Source organism: Orycteropus afer, unplaced genomic scaffold (genome assembly GCF_000298275.1).
Source record: "Orycteropus afer afer isolate SDZICR_OR568_19922 unplaced genomic scaffold, OryAfe1.0 scaffold00070, whole genome shotgun sequence".
In the NCBI taxonomy this organism is placed as follows: Eukaryota; Metazoa; Chordata; class Mammalia; order Tubulidentata; family Orycteropodidae; genus Orycteropus; species Orycteropus afer.
The window spans coordinates 8533944-8546456 of record NW_006921657.1 but is presented as its reverse complement, the minus strand read 5'-3'; the positions used below and the strand labels follow the sequence as shown (position 1 = coordinate 8546456).

Here is a 12513-nt window from a genome sequence, read left to right as displayed (position 1 = left end):
AACTGACTCCTCTGAGAGGTGAGGGAGGAGTGGGATTTGAATAGGAGAAGATGAAGACAAAGTACATTCCAGGTGACATGAACATGTTAAGTAATGACAGAAATCAGGAAAATTGTTCCAGTTGGCTGTCTGGGTTTTCTGGAGATGAGTAGTGGGTAGAACAAGGTGATAGGATTTATTGAGATGTCTTCAATGCCATCTCACTGTAACTTTTACTCCCAGGGTGTGACCTGAAGGAGATTACTTACTCTGTCTGGACTTGAGTTTCCTCATCTGTGGCAGGGGCTGGACTAGATCTAGGAAGTTAAAGAGGTGATACCTGTTTGAATATAATAGTCTCCTAGACTGTGTGTTGAGAAGGGTTATGAGGCCAGGTCATGGACAAGACAGAAGAGAGTCGCTCATACATGCCAAGTATTTGCTGATCCCAGACTAGATGATTCCTCATGGTTCCTTCCAGCTCTGCTTGCTAACTCAATAATTACTTGGAAGCCCACTCTGTGTGCCTATGGCATAACAACAAAAACAAAAATAAATAATAGCAGCAAGGACCATTTATTGAATATTTACCAGGTGGAGGGAACTCACAAATATTATCTCATTTTCCATCATAACAAACCTATAAGGCAGATGTTATCTCCATTTTACAGATGAAGAAATTGGTTTCTGAAAGATGAGGTACTTGCCCATGATCATCCAGCTATGAGTGTTAAGCTGGAATTCACACCCAGTTGAATCTGACTAAACTTCTTACCCACTGCTCTCTACTGCCTCTCTAAAACCTGGTGGTATCTTAAAGACCAAAATCCCTTTGTGTTCCCTTCTAGGAACAGGCAGCAATGTATGCTACATGGAGGAGATGAGGAACATCGAGCTGGTGGATGAGGACGAAGGGAGGATGTGTATCAACACAGAGTGGGGGGGATTTGGAGATAATGGCTGCATGGATGATATCCGGACCCAATACGACAAGGAGGTGGATGAGGGCTCCTTGAATCCTGGAAAACAGAGGTGAATTTGACTTTGCCTTTCACTATTATGTGTCTCTTTCAATGTTGATCCTTTAGACTGATGAGGTTCTGGGCATTTTAGAGTCCAGTGCGTGGGTCTTGGACACATTAGATTTCCATTTGACTCTGAGGGCAGCATGTTCTAGCTCTGCACACTTACGATCACTGTCATTAATAATGATGACATAACTGTCACACATACCTGTGCAGAGTGCTTTCAGTTACAAAACTCCCTTTGCCCCTTGCTCCTTGCCCTCATGGATATCACAGCCTAGTAGAAAGGGGGAAGGGAACTAACCTTTTTTTAGCACTCTTGGTGCATGCAGACAGTTCTAAAATATTCTCTTATGGAACACAACCTCCAACAGATAATATGTCTTCAAAAACGAAGCCAAGGAGAATTGAGTTATGAGCCAAGAGAGGGACCATCTTTTTATTTTTATTATTTAAATTTTTATTGTGATTTGGGTGAAAGTCCACAGAGCAAACTCATTTTCCATACAGCAGTTCATACACATTGTCTTTCATGACGTTGACTGCAGTTCCCCACTTCTCTCTTCCCACTTCCTCCCTATAGTTACCTCTTCCCTGTGTCCTTCTTTCCTGTGGATTCCTGCCCCCTGAGCTGTCTCCCTGTGCAAATGCTGCCCTTCTGATTCATTGTTCTAAGGACTGTACCTACCTGGTACAAACATTCCCCTTATATGTCTGTCTATTGTTTGGCTGGAAGCCAAAGGAGTGAGTTCAATTCCAGGCATGAAGGGTGACTAGGGAGAGGGACCATTTTTGATGAGTGCCTACTGAGTGCCACCAGGAGCTATGGTGGCACAGTACCTAAGGCATTTGGCTGCTAACCAGAAGGTTGGCAGTTCAAACCGACCAGATGATCTGCAGAAGAAAGATGGGGCAATCTACTTCCATAAAGATTTACTGCCTTGGAAACCAAATGGGGTCTCTATTAGTCTGAGTTAGCTCGATGGCAGTGATTTTGGCTTTTTGGCTTTACTGTGTGCTGGATGCTTTCCTCTCAGCAGTCTTGTGGGGTCAATGTTTTGCTTCCTATTTTATAGTTGATAGTTTACAGCGTAGGCTCCAAGTCAAACAGCTAGTGTAAGGCAGAGCTGGGACCTGGCCGGTGTGGCTCCAGAGCCTGGGTTTCTCCCCTCTGTCATGCTGTCTTCTGCATTGTGATTCTCCAGGTTTGCTGCTTGAGGGAGCCTCGTTAGGCCCCCTGGCACCAGGCAGCTGCCTTCCACCCTCTGCTGGTCCTTTCAGCAGCTATTCATCAGCTCTGATTTTCCTGCCGTCTGCAGCCTTATTCTTCCTCCCGAACAGGTATGAGAAAATGACAAGTGGAATGTACCTGGGTGAGATAGTGCGGCAGATCCTCATCGACCTGACCAAGCAGGGTCTCCTCTTCCGCGGGCAGGTTTCAGAGCGTCTCCGGACTAGGGGCATCTTTGAAACCAAGTTCTTGTCCCAGATTGAAAGGTAGGTGATGTTTGATCAAGTTCACCTGCTCTGGGGGTGAGGCACAGGTTGGGATAGGCAGCCCTCACTCATGTTGGGGTCAGACAGATTTGAGAGATAAAAAATAAAAACAGAAAGGCCCTGGCTGGGCACAGCGCTGCCTCCTGAGCTGTCCCCTTTCTCCAGCTGCAGTGGGATCAGCCCCGAGCCCCATACACAGCTGAGGGACTGCATCTTGCCTGGGACCTCAGAGTGTTTAGCAGAAGTGACTCAGTCCTCACTAAGCACCTAAGCTGTTTACACAGGAGTTAGCTTAAGGCTGTCCATCTTCTTTTGTTCCTGAGTGATGATGTATCTGTAAATGAAAGAAAACTTGGGAAAAAAAAATTCAATCATACGCCCACTACCAAATACATCTATTTTGATTTTTGTGTGCTATATTTCCTTTCAGTCCATGAATGCATACATTTTTTTCCTAGTTGCAATCATATTACATCTATCAATCTACATTCATTTGTAATCCTGATTTTTTATTATCAAAAAATTTAAGCATATGCAAAAGTAGAGAAAATAGTCACATGAACGCAGTGAACCCTCATGTCACCTCTAGCAGCTTCAATAATGATCAACTCATAGACAGACTCAGTTCAGTTATTATGTGAATTTATTATATAAACTAATACCCAGCCTGGATTAATTTGAAACAGATCCCACATTTTATATCAGTTCATCTGTAAATATTTCATAATGCATTTTTAAAACACAAGGATCCTTTTAAAAACATAACCACAATACCATGATCACATGTGGAATTGTTAATGATAAAACCTTGATCTCATCAAATAACCTGACAGTGATCCTATTTCCCCAGTTACCTAAAAGTAATGTGTGTGTGTGTTTTCTTTTGTTTTATAATTCATTTGCATGTATCAGTATCTAAACAAGATCCATACTTTGCATTTTGTTAACATGTCTCTTAGTTCTCTTTTAATCTGTTGGTTTTCCCTCTCTCTCTTGTTTCCCTTTGGGTATATTTGCTAAAGAAACTATTGTTTATCCTACAAATTTTCTACAGTCTGGATTTTACTGATTAGGTTGCTTGACATTCCTCTGTCCTTTGTATTTTCTGCAAACTCCTGTGAGATCCAGATGCTTGACTAGGTTCGAGATTGATTTAGGGGCGAGAGTACTTTATAGGTGGCATTAAGTTCTATCCATCTGCCTCTCTCTGTGAGGATATCAGCACTCATTGGTGCTCTTTGCCCTGTCCTGTTATTTCACTGGGTTTTGCAAAATGGTGATAACCTAATCCTATCATCCCTTCTGCATTTATTAACTGGAATACTTCTTGAAAAAGAAACTTCCCTGTATCAGCTCTTTAGCTTAATTATCATTTTAAATGGCTGGATAATGTTACTATGTTGCTGTGCTATAATTTACTAAATTTTCCTTTACTGTAAGATGTTTAACTCATAATTTACAGATTTCTGCTATTCTGAGTAGAACCATAATGAATACTTTTGTACACAAAGTCATTTGCATCTTGTGAATTATTTCCTGAGGAGTAGAAGAAACATTTGCTTAAAAGGCATAGATTTCCTTCTGGCCACACAATTTTATATATATATATATATTTGTTGTTGTTGTTTGCCGTCGAGTCGGCCCCGACTCATAGCGACCCCTCCTTGGGTTTCCGAGGCAGTATCACTACAGAAGTAGGATTGCCCAACCTTCCTTCCGAGGAGTGGCTGGTGGGTTTAAACCGCCAGCCTTCTGGTGAGCAGTCAATTGTCTTAGGCACTATGCTACCAGAGCTCCCATATATATATATATATGGTTCCAGTGACAGCTATCAATAGTTATGTACAAGTGTGTCAGTTTAACTGCTTTTCCTCCTAGCACTGGATGTTACCAGAGGCTTTGTTTGGAAATTCTCTCAATTTACAGTCATTCATTTAATTCTCTGAGTCTTTATGGCCAGATGATGCCAGGAGGCCAAAAATCACTGTGTAGAAGGAAAAACAAAAATCACTTCAAAAGCTAAAGCACTGTACTTAGTGAAGGGATTCCCATAAGCTGTTCTCACTGCCTAAGAAGATGGTGGTAGAATCGATAACAGCAACAATGCCTTTGTGTTTTTTAAGTGTTGATTAGCAGGTGTTCAGCATCCTTTCTCTGTCTGCTCTTCAACCCATCAGATACCAAAGAACAAGTTAAAAGTCATCACCTTTTGGATCTTCTTTTGCTTGGGGAACAGTTTCTCCATCGTCTGCCACAGATAAGGAGGTTGGCTTATCTTTGCCTTGCTTTTTCTTTTCCTTGGCCTGAACACAAAGAAAGTTGTTCCTGGACAAGTGTAAGGAGGTAGCACCCATCTGCTTCCTTGAATATTTGCTTTCAAAAGCATTTGCTTCTGATGTACAAGAAGTGTCCATTTTGGACGCTTTGACTCCTACAGCTTTTTAAAAATCCTCTAGAATAGTGCCAGTTGGAGATGGTAATATGGGAACCTTGGCCCATCTCACAGTTTGTTGTTGAAAGGGAGGGTGATCCTTAGGAGAAGAGCCCTGAGTTTGAGATTCATCTCTTTTGCTGACCTGTTTGTGCTGTGTGACCTGAGGCAGGTCTCATCACCAATCTGATCTCATCACCAATCTGGACCCCACTATCCTCCTCTATAAGAGAAACAATTACTCTACTGCTTAACCTCCAGGATTGCTCTGGGGATCAAGTAAGGGAGTGTACATGAAAGAGCTAGGTAAACTGTGAAAGGCTGGACCCTGGAAGGAATTGTAGGTTTTCTTGGTATATAAACTTAAAAAAATATATACTTTATTTTTTTGGAACAGTTTAGGTTTACAGAAAAAGTACACAGAAAATACAGAGAGTTCCCATATATCCCTGCAGCCCCCTACATACAGTTCTGTTATTAGCATCTTGCATTAGTATGGTACATTTGTCACAGTTGATGAACCAGTATTGGTACATTGTGGTTTACTAAAGTCCATAGTTTACATTAGGGTTCATTCTTTGCATTGTATATAATGTTTGCATATCATGCATAATGTGTATTCACCATTGCTGTATTGTGCAAAATAGTTTCACTGCCCTGTGCCCTGCCAATTCATTCCTCTCTCTTCCTCTCTCCCTCTCCCAAGCCCCTGATGACCACTGATCGTTTTTCTATCTTTGTAGTTCCATTTCTCAGACTGTCCTATAGTTGGAATTATGCAGTATGTAGCATTTTTAGACTGGCTTCTTTCACTTCCCAAAAAAACCAAACTCACTGCTGTTGAGTTGATTCTGACTCATAGCGACCCCTCCTTGGGTTTCCGAGGTGGCATCTCTGCAGAAGTAGATTGCCCAATCTTCTGAGGAGTAGCTGGTGGGTTTGAACCTCCAGCCGCAGTCAAATGCCTTAGGTACTACTTCACCAGAGTTTCCTCCATGTCTTTTATTAGCTGGGTAGCTCATTTCTTTTTATTACTTTGTATTACTCTATCTTATGGATGTACCACAGTGTCTCAATTAACCTATTGAAGGATTTTTTATACACACAACAGTTTCTTTTTCTAGAAGTTTTCCAGCTAATATGCAGAAGGAATGATAGATTATCACCATTTTGCAATCCCTAGTGAAATAAGAAGGAACTCTGATGGTGTAGTGGTTAAGGCATTTGGCTGCTAACCAAAAGGTCAAGGGCTCAAACCCACCAGCTGCTCCTCAGAAGAAGAGGCAGTCTGCTTCTGTGAATATTTATGGCCTTGGAAACCCAATGGGGGTTGTTGTGAGTTGAAATCAACTCAATGGCTGTGAGATTTTTTTTTTTTTTTAAAGTGAAATAAGGAGCTCTGTGGTTAAAGCATCTAACTGCTAACCAAAAAGTTTGTGGTTTGAACCCACATCAGCCACTCTGTGGGAGAAAGATGAGGCAGTCTGCTTCTGTAAAGATTTACAGCCTTGGAAACCCCAGGGGGCAGTTCTACTCTGTCCTGTAAGGTCACCATGAGTGGGAATCAAGTCAGGGGCAGTGAGTTTTTAGTGAAATAATTTATCTGGGCAATGAGCATCAGTGACTGTTAACATCATAAGAGAGAAAAAGAGAAAGGCAGACAAAGGCTATACTCATTACATTTAGACGGTCTGAAACATACGGGTGAGCAAAAGGAAGAAAATAAAAATCACCTATAATGTCACAAACATCTGAGTAGATTTCTTTCTGCTCTGTTTTTCTATGCAAGGACAGACATTTTAAGAAAACAAATCATATGGCACATAACATTTTATACTTTTTTTTTTTTTTAACTTAGTATGTCAGGAACCTTTTCCATGGCATTATTTTAATGTCTACGAAGAAATCTGTTACTTGCCTATGCTACCATTTATCTGCTTCCCCACCCCCCCACATGGCCATACAGGCTATTTCTCAGTTGCTGTCTCTTGGTAACACTTTTCTTTCCTAAGTATTGTGAGAGATAATCAAAGATATAAATTCACATTGTTTAGCTTGGGAGTCAGAGTTCTGTTTAAGTACCACTTGTTCACTTTGAGATGATCAGGGTCTAGTCTAGACGCACGGCCAAGGCACGGTGGTGGTTCAGTGGTTGAATTTGCCATCCATGTGGAAGACCCAAGTTCAGTTCCTGGCTGATACACTGCAAGTACAGCCACCACCTGTGTATTAGCGGAGACTTGCATGTCGCTATGATGCTGAACAGATGTCAGTGACGATTCTACACTAAGATGGACTAGGAAGAACGGCTTGGCCATCAGCTTCCAAAAATCAGCCACGAAAATCCTACAGATCACAACAGGCCGATTCGCAGCACTGTCATGGGGGTGGTGTTGCTGTTTCATTCTGTTGTACCTGGTGTCACCTACTCAATAGCAGGAACAGGAGACTCGAGACCAGTCTGTCCCCGTGATGGATGATGCAGGTGTTTCTAGTCAACACAGCTCCTATTATGTAAGGTGGTGATTGCAATCTGTATATTTATATATCTGCTTGCTCATTGAATGTGCCTTGCCCAATGCTGGCTACTACTGACAATACCTTCTTACCCTCTAAGAACGTGTAGTGTAGTTGGGAAGAAAAAGGAGAGAATCAGAAACATTGAAATAAAAGGAAAGATAACCTTCAATAGAATGGGCCCAAAGCTGCAAGAGAGAGCGAGACTTGGTGTGAAGTGACTGTGTTTGAATCCTGCTCTGCTACTATTTGGGAACAAGTCTGTAGCACCCTGAACCTCAGATTCTGCTTTGGAAGAATGGGTACCTGATGTATTGTTTGTTGAATCTAGTAATGTCGCCTAAATAGATATAAACATGAGGTACTCACACTTTAGTTTTTAAGTATGTTGGGGCTTCCTGGGAGTGGTGGCGTCTAAGTCATCTGCTCCACCTTAGCCATTGCAGGGTCATTTTCTCCTCCCTTCTGCTAGGGCGTCTAGGGGTGGGGAGGTCGGGCATCAAGTTGAGCAGGCTCCAGGAGTTTGGGAAACAGGTCCTGATACTGTGTTCTGGCCTTTGTAGTGACCGACTGGCCCTCCTCCAGGTCAGGGGGATCCTGCAGCAGCTTGGCCTGGACAGCACGTGCGAGGACAGCATTGTGGTGAAGGAGGTGTGTGGAGCTGTGTCCCGGCGGGCAGCCCAGCTCTGTGGCTCTGGCCTGGCAGCCATCGTGGAGAAAAGGAGGCAAGACCAGGGCCTTGAGCAACTGAGGATCACTGTGGGCGTGGATGGCACCCTGTACAAGCTGCACCCTCAGTGAGTGCCTGGGGAGAGGTGTGTGGGGAGCAGGACAAGTACGGGCTCAAAACAATTCCCTCAGCTGACCAATGGGATGCTGCCTCCTCACCCTGTGTGGGGAGGGAGTGCAGCGTGGTGTGAAGGTGGCTGTTGGGTCTGATAGACAAGGTTAAGTCTTGGCATTTCTACTTTCCAGTGGTAGGATGTGGGAGTATCAGCAAGCCTCTCTGAACCCCAGTTTCCTTTTTCCTTACCTATAAAAGGAAGGCAGTAATAATCCCTACCTCATAGGGTTGCATGCAGAATAAATGAGTAAAGTGCTTCCCAAAGCGCTCAATAAATGCAAGCTATTGTTATCATCATTGCTGGCATCTGACCTCACAGGTTTGTAATGAGAAGTGTATATTTTGCATAACACAGAACATTTGCTAAGAAGTATGAACTGGTTATAATTTTCTTAGCTCAGATTCAGTGGATAAAAGGCTTAACAGCCCAGTCAGAAAATGTGGGCTTGAATACTGGCTCCACCCCTTGGAAGCTGGGAGCCCTCAGGCCAGTTTCTAACCATCTTGGAGCTTCAGTTCTTTATCTATAAAATGAGGCCCCAACCTACCTAGCAGACTGTTGTGGGGATCTTGTAAAATAGCATCTGCAAAGTGTGGACCACATCACAGAAGCTAAATAATGGATGCTATCCTTTTTACTTAATGTTTTACATTTTGTTTTGGTGAAGAGAAAAAGTAATATAAGCTTATAAAATTCTCAAATTGTGCTGAAATGCATACATGAGCATATTATAATTGTAATCCTTAGCTCTGGCTCTGATGCTTATTACCTAAATTAACTGACTGGTATCTTTGGCTCTCCCTATGAGGAGCTCACATATTTTTAGTTTGGTCCTTTCTGAGGGAGAAAAACAGTAATCTCTATAGGTACCCCCCAAAAAAAAAAGCATTTGGCAAAATCCAACATACTTTCATAACAAAAACAAACTAGAACCAGAAGAGAATTTCCTCAAGTTGATACAGGACCCACAGCTAAAATCAAACTTCATGGTGAAAGACTAAAAGTTTTTCTCTTAAAATTAGGAAAAAAGACAAGGATGTTCACTCTTGTCACTTCTATTCAACATTGTACTGTTTCCAGATGACCATGTGATTTTTGTCCCTCAGTCAAGTCTTGATTCAAGGGAGAGGCTTGGAAGAACCAGACCAAAAATATGTGGGAAAAATCTAGCCAGGTCAGTTAGGTAAGGAAAGGAAAAAACAGACATCCCGATTGGAAAACAGAAGTTCAACTATTTCTATTTGCAGATGACATGTTGTATATGAAAAATCCTAAGGAATGCACACATATGCAAAAAAAAAAAAAAAAAAAAAAACCTATTAGAGCTAATAAACTCAACAAAGTTGCATGATACAGTATCAGTATATAAAAATCAATTGTATTTCTCTATATTAGCAATGACTAATTTGAAAATGAAATTAAGAAAACAATTCATTTACAATAACATCAAAAATAATAAAATATTTAGGAATAAATTTTATAAAAGAATCGCAAATCTTATACACTGAAAACTATAAAGCGTTGCTGAAAGAAATTAAAGAAGACCTAAATGAATGGAAAAACATCGCCATGTTTGTGAATCAGATGACTTAATGTTGTTAAGATTGCTGTTATGGATTGAATTATGCTCCTCAAAAATATGTGTTGTAAATCCTGACCCCCATGCCTGTGGTTATAATCCCATTTGAGGATCAGTTGTCTTTGTTGTGTTCATGAGGCAGGGTTAGTGTAGGCCATGTTTTAAATCAATCTCTTTTTTGATATAAAATAGATTAAACATGCAAGCAAAAGAAGCAGAATTGGGGGAGAGAAATGCCAGGCCACATGAAGATCACCCAGAAGCAGAAACTCAGAAGAGACAAGGACCTTCCTCCAGAGTTGGCAGAGAAAGCCTTCCCCTCAAGCTGGCACTCAGAGTTCGAATTTCTAGCCTCCTAAACTATGAGGAGGATCTCTGGTAGCGTAGTGCCTAAGGCACTTGACTGCAAACCAGAAGGCTAGTGGTTCAAACCCACCAGCCACTCCTCAGAGGGAAGGTTGGGCAATCTACTTCCGTAGTGATACCGCCTTGGACACCCAAGGAGGGGTCGCTGTGAGTCAGGTCCGACTCCCCGGCACATGACAACAAAAGCTCTAGGGGAAGGCTTTCTCTCTGTTGGCTCCAGGGGAAGGTGCTTGTCTCCTTTCAACATCTGTGAGCTTGGCATCCCTTGGAGATCTCCATGTGTCTTGGCATCAGTCTTACACCAGGTCTTAGAAGTTCCTAACACAGGGACTCTGGGTCCAAAGGACATGCTCCATTCCTGGCTCTTCTTTCTTGGTGGTAGTAAGTCCCTTGAGACTGGAAGAGTTTTAAGGCACCTAATAGTAAAAGCCTAGTTTGCCTTGAAGTGGCTTTTGGTAAAATTATGGATGTCAAAGGCAATTCTGGTGAGGGCTCAGAAGGAACTGAGGCGAGCTATAGAGAGAAAGTCTCTATTGACTTAGAGAATACATATGGTGCGAGCAACAGAATGTTGCTAGACATGTGGACGTTAACTGTGCTTCCGGTGCGGCTTTAAAAGAAAGTGATGAACATGTGATTGGACAGTGGAGGAAGGGCAATGCTTTTTATGCAGTCACAAAAGAACTGCCTGAATTATGTTCAAATGTGTGGTGGAAAGTGTAATTTGTAAGTGATGAACTCAGATATCTGGCTGATGAGGTTTCTAAGCAAGACTTTAAAGGAGCTACATGATTTCTCCTTACCACTTCTATTAAAATGCAAGAGGAAAGAGGACTTAAATATGAACTGTACAAAATGAAAGCAGAACTTAAAAGATTTGGAAACTTCTGTTCTACACACTAAGGATTTATGTCCTAGAATGTTCACCAAGGATATGGTTACATAATCTTTTGTACCAAGGATATGGCTACATAATCTTTTGTTAAAGAAATTAAGCCTGTGACCGATGGATGTAACCAACTATCATAGCAGAAAACCCATCAGACAGAGGGAAAAAAGAAAGGAAAGAACACTGTTTGCCTCTTGGAATTCTAAAGTCAGGAACCAGAGCCTACAGAAAGAAAAGGCCTTCCTCCAAAAGCAGGAGCTGAATTCATACTTTTAACTTCCTAAACTGTGAGAAAATAAATTTGTTTGTTAAAACTATCCACTTATGATATTTCTGTTATAGCAGCACTAGATGACCAAGAAAATGGTAATATGCCTACTCCTCACTTATTGACTCACCTCATTATCTGACATTCACATTTATATATTCTGCTATAGTAGAAATTGCTATTGTCAATTTTGTGCATTGATGACCTACTTCTGGCAGTAACAAACACTGAGATGTGAGGCAAGGATAACACTGGATGTGATGGTTAAGATTGTGTGTCAACTTGGCTGGGTCATGATTCTCAGTGGTTTGGCAGTTATGTAATCATGTAATTTGACATTAAGTAATAATGTAATTTGGTAGTTATGTAATAATGTAATCATCCTCCATTTTGTGATCTGATGCTGTCCTCTATTTTCACGTAATGCCAATTTTTGCATAATGACCTGATCATTGGAACCTAATAATGTCAATAAATGAAGAGTGGGTATACTCTCTAAAGTGCTCTATGGAATCAAAACAATCCTCATGAAAATTCCAACTGGCTTCATTGCAGAAATTGACAAGCTGACCCTAAAATTCATATGGAAATGCAAAGGACCCAATCAGGGTTTCATGAGACATCCTAGTTAATTGGTCTAATAACATGTTTAGTGATTCTATTCTACCTCTTAGTCCATTGTTCTACCTCTTAGTCTATTGCATAGTGCCTGGGGTCTTAAAAGCTTTCCTGTGGCCATCCAAGGCATGACAGTTGGTGTCTTTTCACCTGGAACAACAGAAGAAGAAGAAGAGTCAGAAACAGGAAGAGGATATAGAATATGTGTGTAACTGCCTCCATGAACAACTGCTTCCTTTGTCATGAGACCAGAAGGATTGGATGGTGTCCTGCTACCATTATTGAATATTTTGTTCAAAGATGCCATAGAAGAATCCTGATCAAAAGGGGGAAAATGGAGACAAGAATTTAAAATCCTCCTGCTTTCCTTCAGCCACAAAGGTTGGATGAACCTCTAAACCTCTAAAACTGTTGCTCTGAGATAATCTTTAAACCTTGAACCAAAAATATCCCCTGGTGTCTTCTTAAAACCAAACAATAGTTTAGCTTAACTGCTAAA

At 41.5% G+C, this 12513-nt stretch overlaps 1 protein-coding gene across 1 annotated transcript in view; it reads left to right on the top strand.

The window, feature by feature from the left end:
* Positions 1–12513, top strand: part of HKDC1 (hexokinase domain containing 1) — a 58243-nt gene that overhangs the window by 40208 nt on the left and 5522 nt on the right. The window contains exons 15-17 of the mRNA XM_007940669.2: positions 828–1011; positions 2346–2501; positions 8013–8246. Coding sequence (XP_007938860.1) covers positions 828–1011; positions 2346–2501; positions 8013–8246 — 574 coding nt within the window. The remainder of the gene's footprint in view (positions 1–827; positions 1012–2345; positions 2502–8012; positions 8247–12513) is intronic.